Consider the following 24,081-nt stretch of genomic DNA (forward strand, 5'->3'; position numbering starts at 1 on the left):
TTGGGCAAAAGAGAACTATCACCTTTTTATTTACATCGCAATCACACACACATGCAACACGTCACAGGGTGCACTACAGGGGAACAGCCTTCCCCCACCTTCCGTCACCAGAAACTATTTTCCATTCACTAGGAAAAGGGCATTTCCCCAGAAAGCTCCTAAAAATAATCATTAAAAAACCCGCACTCCAAAGGAGACCCAAATGAGTGAGAGCTGCATGATTTTCAGAGGTTCTCAATCCAAGGCTCATGGACAGGTGTCAGGGGGCCACAATCACTCTGCCCCAGTGAGATGGGAGAGATGTCCTGGGATAGGAAAAGTTGAAAACTACCCTCAAATCCTCACCAGATCATCACCCCTTGTTGGGATTCTGCAAGATCAGAGCCTGCAGCTTCAATCATTTGGTTGAGATTTCCCCCACCCCTCCCCATTGCTAGTTATAAATAACTTGTCCCTGACCCTCCAGGCTGGAAATGAATCTCTGCCCCCCCCCCCCCTTCTACACATTGATGAACGATCCCTGATCACCGCTGGCCGACTCTGGCTCCACACAACGCCCTTTCCTTCGGGTCACTCTTCGGTTCCGGTGAAATTTGGCATAACAACGTAGCCCTGCATGGAAGACACAGAGGATGAGCGTGCGATGGTCTGGTTTGGGGAGTCCTCGGGGCGGGGGATGAGTGGGCGCGTGCACACACAGAGAATTATATGCACATCTGCGTGCGTGCTGGTGAACAGAGCTTTCAAGGCATTAGGCTGGTCCTCGTCTTACAGTGGGGGAGGTGGAGGCAACTCAGCAGTGAGGACATGTCACGCATGGTGACACAGAGGCACTGGCAGAACTCACTTCAATGGGGACTATCCCACGAACGAAGAGTTGGCTGAACTACTTGGACCAGAATGGCAGCCAAGTCCCATCCTCTGAGTTTGACTTTTCACAGTTTATTGTTTTCTTGTGACTTGCACTAGATGCTATTTAGCTCACTGATCTAAGGTGACGCGACTTCATTTATGGCTGAGGTTTCACCGGTGCAGAGTGTTTCACGGGCTCTTCTGTAATGCCGATGGATTTCCCTTATTGTTGTCAGTGAGCATTATGGAAGTTCCGCTTGGTTTCCCCCTATTCCAGTCTAAGTGATCTCTCCACTGGGAAATTGCCGTAGATTAATGTGGGGCTATGGTAGTTGCAATGGTTGGGGACCTCCCCTTGCTATTTATTGCTCTTACACTTCACGAGAGGAGGCAGAGGCTTTTGACAGCAGCAACTGAGGGCCCATTCCAAAATCCATTAGAGTTCATAGAGCCTTTCCATTGACTCCTATGGGTTTTGGATCAAGTCCTAAAGTGTGGAGGATATGAGATGCTGGCTGATACAGCCTTTGGGGAAGAAGTAAGAGTTGTATGCTAGGAAAGCAGCCTCTGTTTTAAAAAGATAACAACGAACAGCCTTCAGAATAAAAGACAGGAGCATGCAGCATCTTGTTAGTCTTTAAAGTGCTGCATTCTCCTGTCTTTCGTTTCAGCTAGACCAGACTAACACGGCTGCATCTCTATCACTATTCTACCTTCAGAATAAGTGTTTCACCCTGGGAATTTGCCCAAGTAATTCCTCTTCAGCTGGGACTTGGCACATTTGTCATTTGGTGCCTCTTTTTAGTCAGCCTCTTGTCCTTGCTTTACAAATGAGAAAAGTAATTAGAACATTGGCCCAGATGGCAGCTCCGCTGACGACAATGATGTACAATAGCTTAGGCCAGGTCTATACTGGAAGGTCGGCTTAAGGTATGTAAATAACATAGCTGGAGTCAACATACCTTAAGCCGAGCTTGGCGCTGACTTCACGGTGTGAGGCCGTCAGGAGCAAACACTCCCATCTGCTTCCCTTACTCCTCATGACTGCCAGGAGTAGTGATGCTGACAGGGGGCGCCCTCAGCATTTGATTTAGCAGGTCTTAATTAGACCCACTAAATTGAATGCCAGATTGATGTTCGGTGCAGCAAGTGAAGACATAGCCTTTGGATCTGGCCATGGGTATTTCTGGAAGGTGCTTCATGGACAGCCCTGGTGACTAGAGCCTCACAGGTTGGTCAGTAAAAGCTTCCCCACCCCTGACCTAGAAAGATTCCCCTTACAGAGGTGAGAGGGGACTTCAGTCTCCCTGGCTTCTGCCATGAGACAGCCAACAAAATTGCCTTTGAGCGCTGGATTTTATGGTGTGGGCAGTTGTCCACTGAGAACTGGAGTGATGTCACAGGTCACTGAGTGGAGGGTACTTGTATGTGGATACCACTGCTCTGAGCTGTATTCAGACCTGAGAGGAAAATTTATGTGGATCATTCCCAAGGCCCCCAGGCTGTTCAGTTCTCCCATGACAAAAATACATATGATCAGAGCTGCGCTCAACTGCAAATTTATCCTAGTACCATTGCTCATGGGATATTGGTATACCACGAGGAATACACACTTGGCATTAACTTACTCAGTCTAAACACGAGACAGGGCCTGGAGCACTGGGGTTTCCATAGAAGCCAATGAATCACTGCATCCTGTTTGAATAAAGTCCTGGATCTGGCGTATCCTGCTACAACATACACCCCTAAGAAAAATCTAGCTGGAAAGTAAATAGCACAGTGTACCTTCAAAGCCCCTTACAGACTTTGATGGATTATTGCTCACACTCCTCAGGTGAGACGGATCTGGAGAGATTAATTTCCCTACTCTGCAGATGGCAAAATGGAGAGATTGAAGATGGAAGTTCAGTAATTTAATGGCAGAGACACAATTAGAACTCAGGCTCTCAAACCACTAGGCCCTACTGCCTCTCTTTAAACTCTGTAGCCAGCCATTGAACCAGTGCTAAGCGGAAGACAAGTACGTGGAGGTCTCCCACCAGCAACGAGCTGAACTCACCTTGAGCACACATGCAGTCATCATAACACTTGTTGTTAAGGCCTCGATTGTGTGGTTTGCAGAGGTGCTCACGCAAGTCACAGCAGGATCCTGCCAACACAGCGAGTGAGCCATCAATATGGTCAATGAAGAAGGAATGCAGTTGAATTATCTCCCCACTGGCACCCATCTTGAGCAGGAATTCCTCCCAGTCACAGCCCCAGTGCATTCTCGGACTGTGGATGTTCCCAGGAGTTTTCACGCTCACCTCAGCACACCACCCATTTCTCAACGTTAGGATAAATTAGAGGTGGGCGTCCCTCTCCTCCCAAACCCAGTCACAGAAACTAGGCCTGGATTTCTGACCCTCCAGAGTGTGCAACCAACTCTGCAAGAAATGAATTCCTTTTTACAGTGCTCACCTGGGAGACAGTCAAGGTGATGGTCACATGGTTCTCCTTCAGCCTCCATGGTTTCATTCCCACTGCTAGGGCTCTTACTACGGTGTTTCTCTACGGAGAAGAGCAAATAGCTGGTGGAATTTGATGGGACAGTATCATTTCCAGCAGCCTGAACCGGGCTGAACCCTGCAGTCTGGGCTAGTGAAGTAGTAACATTTCTTTAGCAGGCGCTAAACTACCTTTGATCTTCTCCCATGTTCCCTCTCACTACTGCAAATGACCAGAACCACCATTGCTTATGTGGAACAGACGGACTTTGAAAGCTTCCAAGATCAGCATTCCTTCCTAGAGAAAGGCCCAAATCAAACCATCCCTAGATCTAAATAGCCTCTAACTTTGGATCTGGAGCAGAACTTCTCTAAATGTCACAGTTTCAGTCTCCTCTCTGCTTCTCACAGACTTTGTTGCTTATTGAACTCTCCCTCCCACTGAACCTAACCCAAACCACATCTTCTGGACCCGCTAGGGGCAAATTGCTCCAGATCACGAAATACAAGTGAATAGAGGGAGGATTTAGGGGCGCCTAAAGAATCGGTCATAGCTAATTGAGATAGTTATACAAATAATACTTTCAATATCTAAACTGGTGGATTAGCTCTTGAAAAGCAATCACAGCATCCTTAGCCATTGACACTAACACTGTTCTCTTTGCAGATAAACCTGACTATACCAGATACACCACTCTACAGAACAGAGGTGTGGTTTGCTTTCAGTATGGAGACTTGAAAGGACTATGGCAGGATGACAAGATTCAGAGAGGTAGCCATGTTAGTCTTTATCCAAGTCTTTATCCAAGTCTTCAAGGACGCCTTGTTGTTATAACAGGATGCACATCAGATAATAAAATAAAAGGAAGAAATTGGCAAATCCATGTCTTACTCCATCAAAATGTCCTTTGTGGTAGACTAAGGGTTTTACATGGCACTAGCAATGGGTCTGTATATTTGCATGGAAGTTTATAAAGCTAAAATGTGCATCCTCATGTTGACAGTCTGGGTACAGCCACGGTAGGGGTCTTATAGGTAGAATCAGCTGCAATGAGACAACTTTAAACTCGTTGGCTCTTTCTCTTACACCTCTCCCTCTCTCCCTCTGCCAAGTCTGTCCTTCGGTTTTCTGGATAGCTGGGAACCTCAAGACTTAGAAGGAGCGTAGAGGGTACAGGTGGCAATAGTGGACCCCATGAAAGTCTGATACCTTTCTTCTTGGCAGATGGCCACATTTCTGGCCTGAGGTCTTCATAATCTGTCCAATCAAATAGAGCCATATCCAGGGTGGGCATCACGTCCCCATCATGCCTGGCACGGACCTGCATATGACAAGAAGCAAGGCAAGAGTCTGCCCTTTTGTAGGACCCCACAGGCAAAGTTTGGCAGGTGCTTTGAAGACATTACCCCCAGAAAGTCTCAGTGGCAGTGGTGGGTTTGACACGGTGCCCCCGTTCTTCACATAGATATTGTTATATGAATAAGACATAACTAGTATATGATGCAGGATGGATCATATAAGGTATCACTGGAAAGGTTAGGATGTACTGACTATGAGCATCCTATTTATATGCATGCATCATTTTTGTATCTGAAGTTGGGAATATTGCCTATGTACTGATTACAGTTGTGGGAAAGCAAACAGCCTGGTCCATCGGACTTTGAAGGTGCTAGTCTCCCACCTATCTGAGAAGTTTCCTGGGATGCTGCAAACAACTTTTGACTTACAGTTGCTTTGACACTGCAGAGTCGTGTGACCATGTCACATGATACTGGACCCCACCTTGGACTATTAGTATTTTTTCCACTGATAGGGAGTGAGGCTCAAACTGGGACACAAAGGATTCCCGCCATATGTAAATCCTATTCAAGGCAGGGAAGTGAGTTAATTTTGGTTCATTCTTCACTGAATCCCCCACCCGGATGATGGCTGGCCTGGAAAGATCTACAGAACAAAGACAAAGGGGGTGGGAAAGGACTGAGTCCCAACTGGAAAAGGCTCTGGCCTGTGAAAGGAATATCTGGAGTTTTAAGCTTCAAAACAGCATTTAGGATGAAAAATTACTGTACCAGGGGTTGGTTTTTTTTTTTTTTTAAGTATCTGAACTTATATTGCATTTAACTTTTATGTGCTGGCTAATCTGCTTTGATCTGTTTGCTATCCCTTATAATCTGGTTTTGTTTTCTCTAAAACCAGTTTGTGGAATCCATAATTGGGGTGGGGATGGGGCAAAAAACTATGCACATCTTCCTCTACAATGGGGGAGGGTGGGAATTTCATGAGCTTAAACTGTACAATGCAAGATGATACAGCTTTGCATTTGCACTCCAGGAGGTTGTGCACTTGAGGGCTGGGCAATTCTCTAGCTGAGTCTTCCCATGCAGAGCTGAGTGTTTGTGTCTTTCTGATGCTAGGTGTGTGTTCTAGTGTGGCTTTACAGCCTGCATCAGGATTGGGTGAGGGAGCCCAGGCTGGTGGAACAGGGGAGCTCAGTGGTACCCAAGTATATGAGGTGGCACCAAGGACTGAGAGGTAACCCATCACAGATGCACCTTTACCTGGGGCCGAAGGGATGTAGCTGGAAGAGCTGGAGGATCATCAGTAGAAACTGCTGTCTCCAGCACGGTGAAGAGGAGCATGGTGGGAGCCAGGCCCGTGGATTCCTCCAACTGCAGGTTTTGCAAGTGCCCCTCAAGGCTTTCAGGCTTCTTATACAGCGAGCTTGGCCCAGGGTCAGGGCCTTTGCCTATAGAAGGTGACAAGGACAACAGCTTCATCTTCCTCATCCCTTTCCTTGCTAGGGGCCACAAGAGAACTGGCATTTTCCATGGGAAAAGCTATATTGCAACACCACCTACAGCCTTTGAATCTGAAGCCAGACATCACATGCACTTGAACCTTGAAGTGTGGGATGGGGGAAGCAGTTCAAATCCATCTCTGCCAGGGGAAATTCTGAAGGGGCTGACACAGGCTTTTATTGATGATGATGATTATTAATGTATATAGCAGTGGTGCCAAGAAGGCTCCATAGCCAGATGACTGGTGCTGTACAAACAGAGCAAAATAATTCCTGTGCCAAAGAGTTTATCTGGCAATTCTGTAGAAAGAAACAGTGCACGGCCACGGATTTAATGCTATATAATGGGATTCAGTCAGTGCTCAGGGAAGTCAGTATAAGTAGAGTAAGGCCAATGCTAAGTGCTTGTGAGTAGTCCACCCTTAATAATTAAACTGTATCAATTTAATTTACATCCGTTTGAAACCAACGTAGTTAAGCCACTGCAAACCACTGTGCACACACTAATTTCAGTTGGAGTTTATTTTGGTTTTGTTTAAACCTGTTCCTCATTGACTGATTACGATAAACTGAAGTAATAATGTCCACACAGCCTTTTGTGCTGTTTTAACTAAATCCGTTTAAATTTACACCAAGGGTACGTTTAAACTACATGGCTCCATCGATGGAGCCATGTAGATTTGTTTGTTCGGCAAAGGGAAATGAAGCCGTGATTTAAATAATTGTGGCTTCATTTAAATTTAAATGGCTGCTGCACTGAGCTAACAAACAGCTAATCAGCTGTTTGTCGGCTCAGCGCGCTAGTCTGGACGCTCCCCTGCCGGCATGAAAGCCCTTTATCGACCTCCTCGGTAAACCTCATCCTACGAGACATAACGGGGAGGTCAATAAAGGGCTTTCATGTCGGCACAGGAGTGTCCAGACTAGGGCGCTGAGCCGACAAACAGCTGATCAGCTGTTTGTCGGCTCAGCGCGGCAGCCATGTAAATTTAAATGAAGCTATGATTATTTAAATAGCGGCTTCATTTCCCTTTGCTGATCAGCTTAATCTACATGGCTCCATCGATGGAGCCATGTAGTTTAGACACACCCCTACAGTTCAACTTATGTCTGCACAAGAAGGTTGCAAGGCCTGTGCTACAGTCTGGGAAAAATACCGCCTGAACCAGCTACTGTGCTCTGTGTTCTCCCACTCAGACCTTGTCTGAAGCTGTCAGTCCCATAACAAAGGAACCAAGTGCTTTTTCTTTAGGGGGGGCAGGAAGGGAGTGAGATGAGCCCAGGGAAATATCAGAAGCTAGATTCTCAAATAGTGTAAATTGGCGTAACTGCATAGAGTTATGCTGACTTATACCAACTAAGGAACCACCCCCCAGAGTTATGTGGGACTCACTGGTCCTACAGCTACTCTCCAGCTTGAATGAAGAGACAAAGCAGCCCCCTTGTTAAATTAAAGTGACTTTTAAACTCTGTTTTTTCAGTTTGCACCAGCAAAACGTACATATTTCACACAACTTTGCTCAATTGGTTTGACTGGAAATCATGAGAATTCAAGTTTTGAAACAAAATTAAACACATTAATTTAAAAAATAGATGTTCCATCCACATTATTTTTATGTATGTATTAATTTCCAATTCTGGCAATGTTCCAAGGTCAAGCTTGGAGATGTTGAACATGTCTGAGATGTGGTAGTAGACTGGATCAGCGGAGCAAACGCAGCAATAAAATCCCCCAAACTACACCCCAAGCCCTATGAAATTGCAGGGCTTCCTTCTCTCCCAAAATCAAATCATTTGTACAAACCAGCAATGAATTGTGATGACCTGACATTTCAACGCTTTCACATTTTTGTGCATATGTTGTACATATGCTCACTCCCCGGTGTTCCCCCTAAGCTGCATGGCAGCGCTGCTTCACAGGTGATTGATCAGCCCCACACAGTCGGAGGGAACACAGCTTAGAGGGAACACTGCCACTCACACCAGCCACACCCACTGCCCCAGACACCCTCCACTGGTTCTCCACACACACACACACACACACACACACACACACACACACACACACACACACACACACACACACAGAGTGCCCATCCCCCCTCACCTTCCTCCCTCACCCCGAACCACCCTAACACCCTGCCCCTCCCTTCTCATGCTGCCTCTTCGCCACCACACTCTCTCCTCAGCCACTTCCAACCACACATTGCCCCTCCCCAGCCACACATGCATACACTTTGCCCCCTGAAGCAGCAAGGAGACCGTAAGCCCTTTGGGTCCCTTAGGGTTCTGCTACCTCTGTGTTGTTTCAGCCTTTCCCTGCGGCTGTGCCGCCGGTGCTCCCGGTTCTGCTTCTTCCCCCTCTCCAATCCAGGGGACTGGTTCTCCCTCTCAGGATATGGGAACTCAAAGCCCAGAAACACGTCCTTCTGCTGCTTCAGGGCAGCAGGCTGTTGGATTGCTCCCTGGTTCTCCCCTGCTGGCATCCCACTTGCCAGCCTGAAGGCCTCCTCTCCGGACACGTGCCCTCGGGAAGACACGCCAGGGGCTCTGTCCTTCCTGGCTGTGCCATGTCTGTGATGGGGTCCTGCTGGATGCGGCCACAGCTCCTGGTTTTGAAGGTGGTTGGTATTCTCTGGGGTGTTTGCATCCAGGGAGTCCACTGGGCAGACATCAGAGAGAACCAGGACACAGAAGAAAAAGAAAGAGGACAAGGAGCAGGCGGAAGATGCCATAATTCTGGGTGCCTCACCACACCTGAGGAAAACATATAAGCAACATCAAGTTCTTCAAAGAATCCAGCTTTGTGGAGTCCACAAAACCCCTTTCTTCCTGCCCTCCTCCCATGGGTGAGACAGGTCCTTTAAAAACATCAGTCATTGGTCCCATAGCTGCAATCTAGCCTTGGGAAACTGTCTTTCTAACCCTTAATAGCACTGCTCTGGAGGTTCTTGTTAGCCATATAAAAGTTTCACCCTGGTATGCTCTCGGACTGCATGATATCATGTGGCAATGAGTTCCAGAGGCCAGCTGTGCATTATAGGAAAAAAAGTCTCTTCTTTTATCAGTTTGAAATCTTTTGCCGTTCAGTTTCACCAAATGTGGCTTTAATCTGAGACTCTCAACATGCTTTACAAAGACTGTCAAGTGTTATAATTCCCTCTGGGGAAACAGGGAGAAACACAGAGAAATTAAGTGCTTTGTCCAACATCACAAAGTGGCAGAGCTGGGAACAGAATTCAGGTGCCCTGACACCCACTCTTGCTCTCCACCTTGTAGGCCGCACTGCCAATTTAAGAAGGTAAGCAGCAAACAGAGCGTGCCCCAAAAGGCAGTATGATCACATGCTGAATTTACTCACCCTGTTCCATGTCTCCTCCTTGCAAAGAGAATGCAACCCTTGCAGATCCTGCATTTAGCAAAACCTTGCATCAAGAAAAACAGCCACAGAAAAGACATTGTTCCGTCAATGAGCCAGGTGCATGGGAAAACACTGACTCTGCCCTTGCCTCCCTGATACAGATTCTCCTGTTCGCAGAACGGTGACTTAACATGAATGAGAAGTGAGTCTGAGGCTAGGTCCACACTACAGCTTTTTCTGATTTTTTTTTTGGAAGAGGTTTTTCCAAAATTTGGCCCGTCTACACTGGGCCAAATTTTGGAAGATCCCTTCTTCCTTGTGGAATGAAGAAGACAAGGCTTCTGAAAGAGTGCATTTGCACTTCCATTTTTTTTTTTTTTTAAAAGAGCAAATGTGTTCCCTGGACGTGGTGGAGTCGGGGGTATTCTGGAAAAACCCCACAGTGTAGACGTACCCTGAGAATGAGTAAAGGGGACATTGTGAGCTAGAATTCCTGAGCCATTTCTCCCCGCTCCTAAGAGGGTGACCAGAGAGCAAATGTGAAAAATCAAGACACATTTTTTCCCCAGAGAGGTGAGGGGTCGTATATTTGTGTATATAAAACTGGCCTAAATGAGCAGTTTCTTTGATTTCGGTCAAACTGATGGTCGGTCCATTTGCACACTAATACCAACCTCATATGACAGGCAGAGCCCTGATCTTTGGGGGAAGTGGGAGTCCAGAGGCAGGTTTGCAGCTCAGCCCCACTTCACATCAGGTGGGACACGAGGCTTAAATAACTCTAATGTGCAGGCGGGGCCACGGGCAATGAATATGGAAGGTCCTGATTGGACGGAGCAAAGTGGGAGGCCAGACAGGTTGACATTCTGGGCCTCCTCGCATCTGGCTTGCTTGATACGATGTATGGAGTGGGAGGAAGGCCAAGATTCAGGACTGATCCAGAACACAGTGTGAAGACGCCCAAGTCTGGCAATGAATGAGTCCTTCCTGAGTTAGCTCATCCTATTGCAGCCTTGGTTACAGCAGCACGTGTCAGACCTGAAGGGGACAAGAGGTTCCAGTTTCATATGCAAATGAAGGCAATTAATCAATGGTGATGCCTCCCTTTGATTTCTGACAAGCCCCCCTACCCTTCCTGTTCGCCTCCTGCCATCTGAGGGGCAGAGAGATGCAATCCTAGTTCCTTCAGGCTATGGCGAGGTGGCCCAGCACCAGCTGTTGCACTGGGGCTGCCTGCCGGGCTGGTTGGCATTCTGGGCCTCCTCACAGCTGGCTTGCTTGAGATGAAGATATCAGCCCAAGAAGCAGATGGTGGCCTCGCAGGGCAAGTGATGGGCCTGAGCCACTCAAGAGATGCTACCAGAGAAGCTAAAGCAAAGCAGGGCCCAAGGAAACCCTGGACGTGCCCCACTGAATAGCCAGGCCACAGATGAATTCTCGTCGTCTTCTGTGTTCAGGGCCGTCCTTCGGCTCTATGGGGCCCTACGCAGCACTATTAAACTGGTGCCCCTATGTGTGATGGGGGGATGGGATGACTTTTTTAGAGATGTGATTTTATAAAATTCAGAAACAGTTTTGAATGAAATAGTTTTAAAGCAAATTTTAAACCAAGGTCCTGTCAATGAACACAATACAGTCAGAAACTGACAGTCTGTACCTGGGGTTGGCAAATGCCTGTCAAACGCCTTCATTACCACTTGAATTGCTCTGTCACGGGTTCAGGGTTCTGCTTTTTCAGTTGTACATTAACTAGAGCCTCTCCAGTGGGAGTGAAGCCACAGAACATGGATAGGAAGAAGAGGTGGCTGGACATTAAGACCCAGTGGTGCCCCACATTTTCAGGTGTCCTACACAGCTGCGTATTCTGTGTGGGGAAGGATGGCCCTGTCTATGTTGGCTGTACAAGGGTGGGAGGGCTTTCTTGTGTTCTGAAGAGGGGACTGGGACGTTAGGCTGTTATTCTGGGGTTCCAGTCCCTGCTGTGGCAGACACTCACTCTGTGGCTTTGAGTAAGTCACTTTAACCTCTCCTTGCCTCAGTTACTCCATCTGTGAAATGGGGCTGTTGTGTCATTGGAATCAGGAGGCTGGTTAGATCAGTAAAGCCCTTTGCGATCCTTCAATGGAATGGCGACGTCAAAGTCATTTTATTTATTTCTCTTTGTATGCAGATTTTTCAGGTGGCTTCTTTACTGCTCAATCGACGGAGCCATGTAGATTTGTTGTTTTGGCAAGGGCAAATGAAGCCGCAATTTAAATGATCGCGGCTTCATTTACATTTACATGGCTGCCGCACTGAGCCGACAAACAGCTGATCAGCTGTTTGTCGGCTCGCTGCTAGTCTGGACGCTCCCCTGCCAATATCAAAGCCCTTTGTCGGCAGCCCCGGTAAACCTCGTCCCACGAGGAATAACGGGGCTGCCGACAAAGGGCTTTGATGTCGGTGCGGGAGCATCCAGACTAGCGCGCTGAGCGGACAAACAGCTGATCAGCTGTTTGTTGGCTCAGCGTGGCAGCCATGTAAATGTAAACGAAGCCGCGATCACTTAAATCGCGGCTTCATTTGCCTTTGCCTATGTGTCTAATCTACATGCCTCTGACGACAGAGGCATGTAGTCTAGACACAGCCTGTGTGTGAAGAATCAATCTTAATAAAGCATGAAAGACATGAATTCAAAAGACTCTGCAAATGCCCATGCTGTGGTAGTGGGGGTTTGTCATCAGCACAAAAGGAAGAAGGGGAAGCCCTGGCTGCCAAGAGCAAGCGATAAGGAGGACTTCTTCAGTCCGCAAGCGAAAGCCCTGTTTGTTCATTCCCCTGCCATTCTGTCACAACCTTCCGGCAGTTACTTCTTGTGGGGGCTTAGAGAGTGGAAGGAGGCAAATCAGAAACACAGTCCTTCCATGCTTTTTCACTCCATCAGGAAAAGCCCCCTACCCTGGAAGTTCAGGCCCAACCAGTATCCACGTAGCCAGCGCCCGTATCTTTATTTAGGGCTGCTAATGAACAAAGAAAGCTGCCTGCCTAGGCACAGCTTTAGGAGGCACTGGAATACAATATCTCGCTTCCCGAGAGAGCCATGCTACAAAATTTCATTTCGGTTCATGCAAAATCTAGAGTCACAGCTTGGAAGCCATTTAGCAACGCATTTGCAGTTCCCATGCCAAGACCAGTGAAACCATAAATGGTGTTGAGCAAAAACAGTTGCTCTGAGTCCAGATCATTTTCATCTTTTTTTTTTTTTAATTGGAGCCAATCATCTGGATCTGGGCAACTCTGGGCGTGATCCTAAGGACTGGGAACAACGTCTCGCCTTCTCATCTGCAGGAGAAACAGGGGAGTGCCAAGTGGAAGAAACAACGTGGGATTAAACAGGCTGCACACCACAGTCGCTAATGCAGACACACATTCTTTACTCTCCCGCGAACACGGCCCCTGCTGTGAGCTCTTTCGGGGACCTGATGACAAAGAATCAGATGCCAAAAAAAACCCTGCAGGGCTAAATGCTGCTGTGAACTGAAATGCAGCTCTTCACCAAGTGGGACGTGCAGCACCCTCTCCCTGACCTAGTAGCTGATCTAAGAGTGTGATACTGTTTGGAGTCTTGCCAGGGCTAGAGTGCTACCTCAGTGCTGCGCCAGTTCTGTGGGCATGGGGAAGTGGACACAGGTCTACAGTATTCATGCCATTAATACAACATTTTATTAAAGAGCACCTGGCATCAGAGTTACTAAAAAGGGTTTATGCTGCTGTCCTGCCTGCCGGGTTCTAAGGACAAAAGCATAATTGCTCCATTAAAGGGCAACTGCTTCAAGAGCTTCCCCTCTCTGCTCTAAAACCAAGTTGTGCATAGCATAGAAACAAAATTTCACCCCCTTTCTGGAGTCAGGCTTAATCAAGGATTATAAACTTCCCTAGGGCTTGCTTGCTCCCAGGGCTCCTCCCTCCGTGCTGCTCAGCCCATGTCCTCGGTCAGTGTTTCTTAACCCTTTTTTATAAAGTGCCTCTTTAAAAAAAAAAAATTAAGTACCCCCAGTACCTACAGTTTTCAAACACACACAATTTTTTTCTACCGTTGCAACACATTTGTCTAAACAACTTAATCGTAGCCGGGCGGGTGATGAAATGTTGGGGTGTAAAAAGTACAAAAATAATAAAGCGCTGTAAAACTTAAAACAAAAATTCAGTTTCCTTCAAATTTCAGTTGTGTTGACGTGCCCCCTCAGACTTCTCTCGAGTACCCCTGAGGGTACTCATACCACTGGTTGAGAAACACTGCTCTAGATCCTCTTTCCTAGAGAGTCACTCCTGCCTACCCTAAATCTAGCAGGTTAATGAGTCACACACACCCTCCATGAGAGAGCAGGATCCACTTAACATTTCCAGCAGGATAAACACCTGTTAACACAATGAAGTATCTCAGATAAACACAACCAACCCTGCCACTGGTCCAAAAACTACCCTCCCTGCAAACAGGATGGCTTAGGAGATTATTACGGGAATATAGAGCCTTCCAATACTCGGTCACCAGTTTAAATCCAACTTGGGTTAGTAGTGGCTGTTCAATAACTTATATGAGACATGAGTTTGTTGGGTCTCAGCCCAATTCCTCCTGGGCAGGTATGTATAATACAGAACCCTCCAATATAACTGGCACTAATGTGCTCTGTCATTTGCAGTGACTGCAGAGAAACCAAGGATTTATTGTGACGCTGAAATGTTGCCATCTCCTGCCCCCCACTTAAAAGTGGTTCCTTGGGGCATGTTGGAAGGTCAACAGGGGGAGAAGTTTGCCCTGATGTTGCCCGTGGTGAATTTGCTGTGTAGATAAAGACATCAAACGAATGACAAATTCATTCAAATATCTCACCACTCCCCCTACCTCCCATTCTATATCCTGAGGAGTGGAGATGGAGGAGAAGCAGGAGCGCTAAGCCCATGAACAAAGAATGCTGAGACTCTCGATAGGCAAGACAGAGGAACCAGCGTGTGTGCTCCAGGACTGAATCAAAACGGATTGAACAGAAACCCTGGGCCAGATTTATCCCCGGCTTTAATTAATTTAATGTGCCGCAGGAATGCTACAGCAGACACATCTCACTGTGCTCCAGACAGAGGAACATAAGCTGCAGGGAGAGACCAAATGTACATGTCTCTCTCATCATGTGGGTGTGCTGGGTGTGTGCATGGCAGACGGGATAGACAATGAATCCCAACAGCCCAGGCCAGGGCTCACTGGAAAGAAGGATCAGGGGGGTGATGGATGGTCTGTGAAGGGCCTGGAGGAAAATAGAATCAGTAAGCTCTGCGCTAGCCTTGCACGCATACAGCAAGCAGGCTGGAGTCAGGAGGATGGCATTGTGTGGATAAATGAGATTTCTCTTCCCTGCGGGGGCTCTCTCCATCTGTTTTTCTGTTTCTGTCGGGAAGTACTGGGGAACTTCACACACAGTCTGGGGAGAGCTCCACATGTTTCCCAGGAACCGGGCCCCTGCCACTTCAGAAGCCTCCCCAGTGTACGTGCACTCATCTCAAACACCTCGCCCTGCATGCCTGATATAGGAAATGCTCTTTGCCTCCTGCCTGGCTTGGAGCATTTCTTGCATATCCCTGTCACTCCCTTTGCAAAGGGCTTTCTGTCAGGACAGCCTCTGTGCATCCTCTCTCAGAACTAGCTCATGCCAGCGACAAAGCCCAAACTGCCAGCTAACATAACTCTTGTTCCTTTCAGAATCCATTTTAAAACTGCCCTCCTCCTTTTCCAAACTGTCCATGAACTTGGCTTAGTTTTCTTCCCTCCCGTCTCCGAGCCCTGCTCCCTTCATCCATCTGCCCTTGGTCTCGTCTTTGGCCCTGATCACCAAATTTGGTGAAAGAGCCTTCTTCTCTGCAGCTCCTGCTCGTCTCACGCCCTGTGTCCTTATCTCACTTGGTGTGGCATTTTCCAATTACAGCAAAAGCCGTTACACAAAATAAAGTCACAGGGCCAAATTCAACAATGCCCTAAGTGCTCACAGCTCCCGGTGGATTCATGGGAAATGGAGCCCATTTGCATGAGGGCTGAGCGTGGCCCATAGCGTGGCTGTGGAAGGACTGTGGCACTGACACATGTTGGAATGGACTTTGGGAGAATACATACCTGTCACATGTCAAGGCCTCCTGCATTGTACTCATAACACCTTAAGGCTGTGTCTAGACTGGCAAGTTTTTCCACAAAAGCAACTACTTTTCCGGAAAAACTTGCCAGCTGTCTACACTGGCCGCTTGAATTTCCGCAAAAGCACTGACTTCCTACTGTCTGAAATCAGTGCTTCTTGCGGAAATACTATGCTGCTCCCGTTCGGGCAAAAGTCCTTTTGCGCAAAAGGGCCAGTGTAGACAGCTCAGATTTTTTTTGCAGAAAAGCGCGTCTAGATTGGCACAGACACTTTTCCACAAAAAGTGCTTTTGCGGAAAAGCATCCGTGCCAATCTAGACGCTCTTTTCCGCAAATGCTTTTAACGGAAAACTTTTCCATGAAAAGCATTTGCAGAAAATCATGCCAGTCTAGACGCAGCCCAAATGTTTGCCCCTCCCCGCTATGCAGCCTGCTGCTGAACCTACATTGCAGAGATGGTCTGTCCCTACATGATCTAATGTAAATGCTTTGCACCGCCATGGCCCCTCTCATCCACGGATCTCAGAGGGCTTTACAGCCTTAGCAGCACAATGCATCAAGAGGCAGCACCTTACCCGTTTTATTAATTGGCAGAGAGCAGCACGGAAAGGGTAAGGCCCAGTTTCCGAAAGTGACACCTAATTCCAGGGATCTCCCTCTTTTATGCTCATCCCAAGACACCTTCAGGGCCTGATTCTCCATTGTCCTGACTCTTGGGTCGTCACTACCCTCCATGCAAAGTGAGCATATAATGCTACCATGCCAAATGGGCAGGGTTTTACATGCATGTCGTGCTCACTCACATTGGCATGAATGACTGCCCAAGCAGCAGGCCATGGCAAATCAGGCTTCCGGGGTTGGGATTGCCTCATCCCCTCTGCTAATAAGGGCCATGGTGTCTCAAGTGGCACATGGAAAATCAGGGACCACTGGAAAATGTTGGCTTTTGTGGCTGGCCACAGCAGATCAGTGGTAGAGCTAGGAAGAGGCTCCTGGCTTGACTATCAGGCCATACAGATTCTTTAAACAGCCATCTTCATGCAACTCACCGTGTGCTGCCCTCCTAAGACTTGAAGAGAGAAGCAGTGTCCCATGTGTAACGCTACTCAAGAAATCTCATCTTCCGTGGCCCACAGATAGTAGGAGGCAGGGGCGGATGAGAGTGCCGTGGGGCCCAGGGCAGCACCGCGGGGCCCCGGGCAGCGAAATTTTGCGGGGCCCCTCCTATGACACGGCGCATGCGCGGGGCCTCAGGAAGTGCGGGGCCCGGGGCAGCCGCCCCGCTCGCCCTGCCCTAAATCCACCGCTGGTAGGAGGTTTGCATTTATATGTTTGCTATCCTGCCACTAGTTTCTGGCGTTTGGCACTGAGAGTTGCTGCTGGACACCTTGCAAATCCCCCATCTCCTACCTAAGAGATGAGCTTTGCCTTCCTATTACCTTGAGCCTCAACCCTGTGACCTGTACCTTGGGAATGTGTGAGCAGCCCTACTGATGCAGGGCTGAGGGTTGCAAGACTGAGCTTCCAATGTCCTAGAGTAGTGGTCACCAACCAGTAGATCGGGATCTACTGGTAGATCTTGGGACGTTTGACAGGTGATCCTGATGGTTTGGCTGGGAGGCTTTCAAGTGCCGGCACTTCATCTGCCCCTCTCAGTACTGCCGTGCTGCTTCTGCCCTCTGCTCACTCCTGGGCGCCTCCTGCTTGCTTTGCAGGGTACGGAAAGAAGAGGAAAGGGGGGATGCTGATGTCAGGGTGCCCCTCCCTCCACCTTATACCCCATCTCCACAGAGCAGAGAGTTTTCTGGCTGCTTTTGGGAGTGGTGCAGGGCCAGGGTAGGGGTGAGCCTGCCTTAGCCCCCTGCACCACCACCACAGAAGCCACCTGTGGTAAGTGGTGCCCAGCTGGAGCCCACATTCCAAACCTCAGGCCCAGTCCTGAATCCCTCCTGCACCCCAAACCTCTGGCCCCAGCCTGATAAAAGTGAGTGAGGATGGGGGAGGAAGGGTGAAGTGAGCAGGGGTGGGCCCTTGGAGAAGGGACAGGGTTCAAGGTAGATCCCAGATTGCACTTAAATTCAAAAAGTGATTTCATGCATAAAAAGGTTGGGGACCACGGCCCTAGAGGTTGGATCAGACAGATAGGACATGAGATGGAAATGAAAGAGGGGCACCTGGATGAATATGCAATACCCTTTGCTCTGCTTTCCCCCAGGACTTCACAACGCGGCTGACACAGCCATCATTGGTGAAAGGCGTGCAACCAGCTATTAAACGGAGTCTCCTCTTCCCAATAATGAGATTAAAATGGCAATGAGTCTGAGATTAGCATCCAAGGTATAGTCACTTGCTGTCACCACTGCACTCAAGAACCTCTCATTTAATGCACAAAGCAGAGTGACAAATGCGGAGTGATCAATAGGAAAGGACACAGCAGGCTTCACTGAAAAGCATCAGCCGACTGATAAAAAACACCCAGTGGAGTTGCATTCGGGGGGACTTTGACCCAACATGCTCAATCATTTCAGAGGAGGGATTTGCCCCTACGTGTCAGCTCATTTAGAGCAAGATATTGACACTATTCCGTGTGTGATACAAAATCAGATTTTTAAAATATCAGAACTAAGAGAAATGCACAGTTTTATCCACTGGAAATGGAATGAAACTCCCAACTGATTTCCAGTCAAATGCTAGGCTGATGGAAGACTTCAGGTCTGAATAGGACAAATGTCACATTCATTCTGTATGATGCATTACCAGCTGTAATAAGCCATTGGCCAAAGCCAAAATAATTTAATTCGGAATCACAATCCCCCTTTCACCAGCAGAAGATTAGAGGACAAGCAAGGAATAATTGAGAGGTGTGTAGGTTTCTCTAATTATTAGCTAAAAACCAACAGGAAAAAAACCCCAGGAGCTCCTCTCTTGGTAACTTTTCACAATGGAGCAAGTGCAAGTGAAGGAGATGTAAGATCAGTGAGATAGGTTAATCTAGGGGCAAAGAAAGCTGGACAATTGATTGGAGGAAAATAAAAAGTGGGGAAAGGACAAGAAGCAATGGGCTTCAATTGCAGCAAAGGAGACTTAGGTTGGACATTGGGAAAAACTTCCTACCTGTCAGGGTGGCTAAGCACTGGAATAAATTGCCTAGGGAGGTTGTGGAATCTCCATCACTGGAGATAGTTAAGAACAGGTTAGATAGACGTCTATCAAGGATGGCCTGGATGGGGCTTGGTCCTGCCTTGAAGGCAGGGGTCTGGACTTGAGGACTTCTGGGTCCCTTCCAGTTCTAGGATTCTATGATAGGAAAAGCTGTCAAAGTCTGCATGGCGTTCCAGGATCTTAAAATGATCCGGAGCCTCTACTTAGTATTCAAAGTAGCAGGGAAACAGCCTCTGTGTCTGATTCGCAGCGTAACTGGGGGCAGAGGGAGAGCAGCGGATGAGCAATCAGGGCCCTATCTCCAAAGACCAGCCCCAGTCAGGGAGGTATCTTGATTGAAGGAAGCCCTGGGCTGCGCTACGAATCGCTCAGGTCTCTCCCCAGGTAGCTGCACACCTTTCTGCCCTCCCTTCAGAAACCCATCTGTGGGGCAGATGGTAGCATCGCGTCCGGCTGGAGGCTGCCACCCCAGACATCACGGGCCCAGCTGGCGCCCTGCGAGCGAGCGAGAGCCCGGACTCGGAAGAGAGCGCTGGAGGTGCCTCTGGATGGGTCAAACTGCAGCATTTCCAGACGCCAGTGACTAGCCTCAGGGCCGCCCAGAGGATTCAGGGGGCCTGGGGCAAAGCAATTTCGGGGGCCCCTTCCTGGCACTCCCTGTCTCAGACATTCTCGTGGGAGCCCCGGCGGGCCCTGGGGCAAATTGCCCCACTCGCCCTCCCCTCTGGGCGGCCCTGCCTAGAATCAGTAACTCAGGGGGTCAGGCCCAGGGAGGTAAAACCCCACATCAAGCCACGCGGGCAGGAGCGGGACCCTGCGATAACAGTGAATGCTGAAATCTGCCCCCCCCCCCTGCAGCTGAGCCAGCGCCGGTTAAAAGTGACTTTACCTGACACCAACCCGGAACAGGGGCTCCGCGTTACCACCCCCCTTCCCCAGACCGAGCGCCTCCAGGCAGGAAGGGGGTGCCAAGGGGTAACCTTCCCCCACTTCCCAAGCATCGGCAAAGGCTAAAGGCACCAGCGCTCCGGGTCCCACAGCTGGGCCCCCCAGCACCCCGCTGTGCGTGGGGGTGATGGTGAAGCGGGCGTGGGTCTCCTGGGGATGCGGGGCGCTGACCCCCCCTCCCTTCGCAGAAACAGAGGGGGAAGGCACCCAGCCGCGGGCTGATCCAGCCAGCCCGGAGAGACCGCGGCCAGCAGCACCCCGGGGAAGTTGAGATGTTTCTGCGGCCGGTTCATTCCTGCCCCGCGGGCGCTCCCCACCCGGCTGGCGGAGGGATGGGCAGGAAAGGTGCGCGCGTGCGGGGGGGGGGGGTCCCTCGTCCATTCCCCCCCCCCCCAGGAGCCCAGCTGCTAGGCCAGGGGCGCAGGGAGGGGGGCCGCTGCCTACCTGTCTGCAGCTCCTCCGCTCTGGACTCGGGCCAGCCGGCAGGGCAGGAGCAGGCAGCGGGGGTGTCCACCTCCGAGAAGAGGAGGAGACCCGGGAGCGCGATGCGGGAGGCAGCGGGGGACTGTGCGGCTGGGAAGCCCAGGGGAGAGGGGTGGGGCGGGAAGGGGGAAGTCGGGGGCTCCGAGGGAGCCGCCTCCGCGAGCGGGGTGCAGAAGGGCCGGGGTGGTGGCAATGGGAGGAAAAAGGGGGGTGCGCGTGCCCGAGACCAGGCGCGCCCCCGCGGGCTGCTCCCGGAGCCGCTGGTCCCCGGAGAGCGGAGACAAAAGGCAAGGAACAAAGGCAGGAGGGAGCCCCCCCCCCCCCCCCCCCCCCCCCCCCCCCCCCCCCCCCCCCCCCCCCCCCCCCCCCCCCCCCCCCCCCCCCCCCCCCCCCCCCCCCCGGGGAGAAGTTGACGCCCGGCCCGTGGGAGCGAGAAGGGAACTTTCCCCCACTCAGGTGAGGCGGGGGGGGGGGGGGTTCCGTGGGTCCCAGACGGCCACGCCTCACCTGTGCGCGGCTGCCGGTCCGCGGCTCTGGCTGCTCCCCGCTGCGGTGCCCACCAGCCCTCCGGAGCGGAGCGGAGCGGAGCCGCCAGCGGCGTGCGGACCGCGAGACACAATCAGCTGCTGGCTCTGCTCAGCTGGTGGAGCGAGCGGCTGCCCGGCGCCCGCCTGCCCCGCGCTCAGTCCCCGCGGAGATGAGGCTCCATTCCTGTCAAATGGGATGGAACAAATAGTCGGGGCGGGGGGGTTGTTAGGCTGTTGGATGATCCCCCCTATCGGCTAGAGAGTGACGTAAAGGTGGGGAAATTCCCCCCCCCCCCACTTGGGGACAGCTGTGTTAGCAGGGGAAAGCGCAGATCAAGTTATCCCCACGGATCTCCTCAAGTCACAACACACCCGGGGGTTCACTCGCTGCTTCTCGCCCGCAGATTTTTTTTAATTCCCAGGAAATGGCTGACACCGTCCAAATTGCCTCCCCCGCCTCCTTTCCCTCCTTCCTTTCTCTCTGGCTGGGTAAAGAAAAGAAATCAGCCCATCCCAGCGACTTGGCATTCTTCTTAGCCCACTGATCTCGTCTCAGAGGCGAGGGAGAGAGAAACTTCACACGGTATGGGGCAGCATTTCTCATTTAGGCAATTTCCCACAGTGTTTTAAATCCTGGGCAAAATCTTGTTGCCAGGCATGGAGGAATGGGCGACAGGGGAGAGATCATTACTCCCTTTGGGGCACTTGGCATTGGCAGACAGGATACTGGGCTAGACAGACCTTTAGTCTGATCCGGGTTGGCCATTTTTAAATGTTACTATTGAGTACTTAAATGTATCAGAGATTCCAAGTCCTGCTGCCCAGCTACAGAGTCCTTATTTCACTCAGCCTCCCAGAGAACAATCACAGCTCTGCATGACACTGTACCGGGTCGGCAACCCTTTCAAACCAAAGAGCCAAACTACATCAACATTCAGAACACATGGTCCACAAAGAGCCAGATAAGAATGCCCATTTGCACGACTGAAAATATACAACGGAATACGATTGATCATTGACACGGTGATTAATAACGGCATAAATGAAATATCGCATTCGCTGGCTGTTTAACGGGACTTCTGCTGCTGCAACTTTTCATACATTTCTTTAAAGTGCACATCATCACTGGTCCAATCTAGCTTGGTGCACAGCTTCAGGCTGTCTTCTGTCAATCTTGTGGCAAGAGGCTGGGGATGTGGGGGTGCAGGAGTCTGAGCTGGGGTGCAGGAGGGGCTCAGGGCAGGGGGGTTCAGGTGTATGATGGGCGCAGGGCCCAGGCATGCAGGAGTGTTATGGCAGAGGGCGGGGGGTGTAGGAGGGGCTCAGGGCAGGGGATTGGGATATGTGGGAGGTGCAAGAGGCAGGGCTGGGGATAAGAAGTAGAGTATGTAGGGGGACCCTGGGGCCAGATTGCTGCACCCAGGTAGCAGTGGCTGGGCCAGGGTTGCCACAGCCAAATCGTGGCCTCCTTTCCTACTCATGCTGCAGCAGGGGGGGGCACCACCAGCCCTTCCTGCTGCCAGATAGGGACTAGACCTCCTGCCCCCAGAATCGGGGCCAGCAACAATTCGCTGCCCAATTGTGGCCTGGTCGCTTGGGGCAACCTGCCCACCAAGCCCATCCAGCCCTGGGGAAGCTGCTGGTGGCTGCTGGGCTGCTCATAGAGCAGGCAGCTTGCTCTGTGGCCAGATGACAGCACTCCGAAGAGCGGTTCACACGGTGGCTGCCTGTCTGCTCCCACCCTTACCACAGCTCCAGCCCTGGGAAAGCTGGTGGTGGCTGCCTGGTTGCTCCTGGGGCAGGCGCTGGGGACTTGAACCCACAATCCCACAGGCTGATGCCGCATGCATTTGGCCACTGGAGGACCAACCCTACTGTGCTGGGTGCCGTCAGAGAAGACCCTCTTGGAGACTGCTTCCTGGAGTGCTGATAAGGCCACTCCCCTCCTTGATCTCTGGGGCTTCCCACCACCCTGTCCTGCTGGGCCAGCTCACCTGGACTCCCCCAGCCAAAGCACAGAGCCCAGATCAGTGCCCCCTCCCAGGATCAATACAGACACTGAAACACTTCAGGTCCAAGGAGAATGCAGTTTTAGGCCCAGCTTCCAAGGAAACCACTCCCCATAGGGGATCAGAACCCCAGTTCAATTGTTTAGGTAAACCCCCTTTAACAATGAAAAAGGATGCACACACTGACTGCTCCCCAGGTAACAATTATTTACACTGGGCTTGATAGTAAATAAAAGTGATTTTGGTAAGTATAAGCAGTAGGATTTAAGTGGTTACAAGTGAAAACAGGCAGAGCAAAGCAGATTACAAATTTAAAATAACAAAAACCGCATAGCTAATTCTAACACTTATCACAAACTTGATAAAAACTCACCCTAAAACTGCTCTTATTCCAGCTACGTCTCCAAATCAGGGAAGTCCCCTTTTCCCTGGGGTCTTTACTTATCCTGTTGGGTGTGCTATGCCAGCCAAAGACCAAGAATTGAAAAACGTTGCATCCCAATTAGCCTCCATTTGGGCGGGAATTCTTTGTCTTTACATTCCATCATTCCATGGAAAATCACCTGGTCAGCCCCTACCAGTTAGGGGAGTCATATTACTTCCTAAGAACAACTACTGATAAGACTTAGAGGACAAAAGCCTGAATGGCTTTCATTTGCACATTTAAAACCATAAACCATTCCATGCTCCATATACCAAACTTGACCCACAAGGATGATACATACGCCACAATAAGAGAGACCGATTCTGTGGGTTATGACATTAAGATCGATAGATTCCGTGAGATATTTTGTCCAAAGCCTCTTTGAATTATGCATGTCCAGGTCCAGGTTGGATATTAGGAAAAACTATTTCCCTAGGAGGGTGGTGAAGCACTGGAGTGGGTTACCTAGGGAAGTAGTGGAGTCTCCATCCCTAGAGGTATTTAAGTCTTAGCTTGACGAAGCCCTGGCTGGGTTGATTTAATGGGGATTGTCCTGGCTTGGGCAGGGGGCTGGACTTCTAAGGTCTCTTCCAGCTCTATGATTCTATGTCCATAAGTCAATTTCATGAAGTATGGAGGGTCTGTTACACCCACTTCCAGTGTTGCACAGCTGTTCCTGGGGAGGGTGGAGTTGAACTCACAACCTCAGGCTGATGCCTTATCCATTAGGCCACTGGATGACTCTCCCCTCCCCACTTTCCTAGTTCAACAGCTGCCTGACCTCTGGGGAAACTGGTGGTGGCTGCCCGGCTGCTCACAGGGTGAGCAACTTATTCTGGGGCTGCAGTGCAGGCCCAACTCCAGCTCCAGCCAG

General features: G+C 50.2%; 1 protein-coding gene across 2 annotated transcripts; it reads right to left on the reverse strand.

Moving 5' to 3' along the window:
- DRAXIN (dorsal inhibitory axon guidance protein) lies at positions 1–21,378 on the reverse strand. 2 transcript variants are annotated; one of them, XM_075906484.2, is made up of 7 exons: positions 20,755–21,378; positions 8,433–8,893; positions 5,898–6,085; positions 4,549–4,660; positions 3,313–3,402; positions 2,912–3,001; positions 1–612 (listed from the first exon to the last, which is right to left on the reverse strand). In XM_075906484.2, exons 2-7 carry the CDS (start codon positions 8,869–8,871, stop codon positions 500–502), a joined length of 1,032 nt encoding a protein of 343 aa, XP_075762599.2. In that variant the 5' UTR covers positions 8,872–8,893; positions 20,755–21,378; the 3' UTR covers positions 1–499. The 2 variants fall into 2 exon arrangements, with proteins under 2 accessions (XP_075762599.2, XP_075762601.2); XM_075906486.2 differs by lacking the exon at positions 20,755–21,378 and adding an exon at positions 20,209–20,556.
- Between the last annotated feature and the right edge of the window lie 2,703 nt (positions 21,379–24,081).

This window comes from Pelodiscus sinensis, chromosome 24 (assembly GCF_052426305.1).
Source record: "Pelodiscus sinensis isolate ZL-2025 chromosome 24, ASM5242630v1, whole genome shotgun sequence".
Taxonomy (NCBI): Eukaryota; Metazoa; Chordata; order Testudines; family Trionychidae; genus Pelodiscus; species Pelodiscus sinensis.

What these genes read in the sequence shown, in the direction of transcription:
- DRAXIN (XM_075906484.2), bottom strand. Translation starts at nt 8,871, where the DNA reads ATGGCATCTTCCGCCTGCTCCTTGTCCTCTTTCTTTTTCTTCTGTGTC. An exon ending in TCACCTTGACTGTCTCCCAG is followed by an intron (nt 3,002 to 3,312) that starts GTGAGCACTGTA and finishes CTGTGTTGGCAG; the next exon opens with GATCCTGCTGTGACTTGCGT. An exon ending in TGACTGCATGTGTGCTCAAG is followed by an intron (nt 613 to 2,911) that starts GTGAGTTCAGCT and finishes TCTTCCATGCAG; the next exon opens with GGCTACGTTGTTATGCCAAA.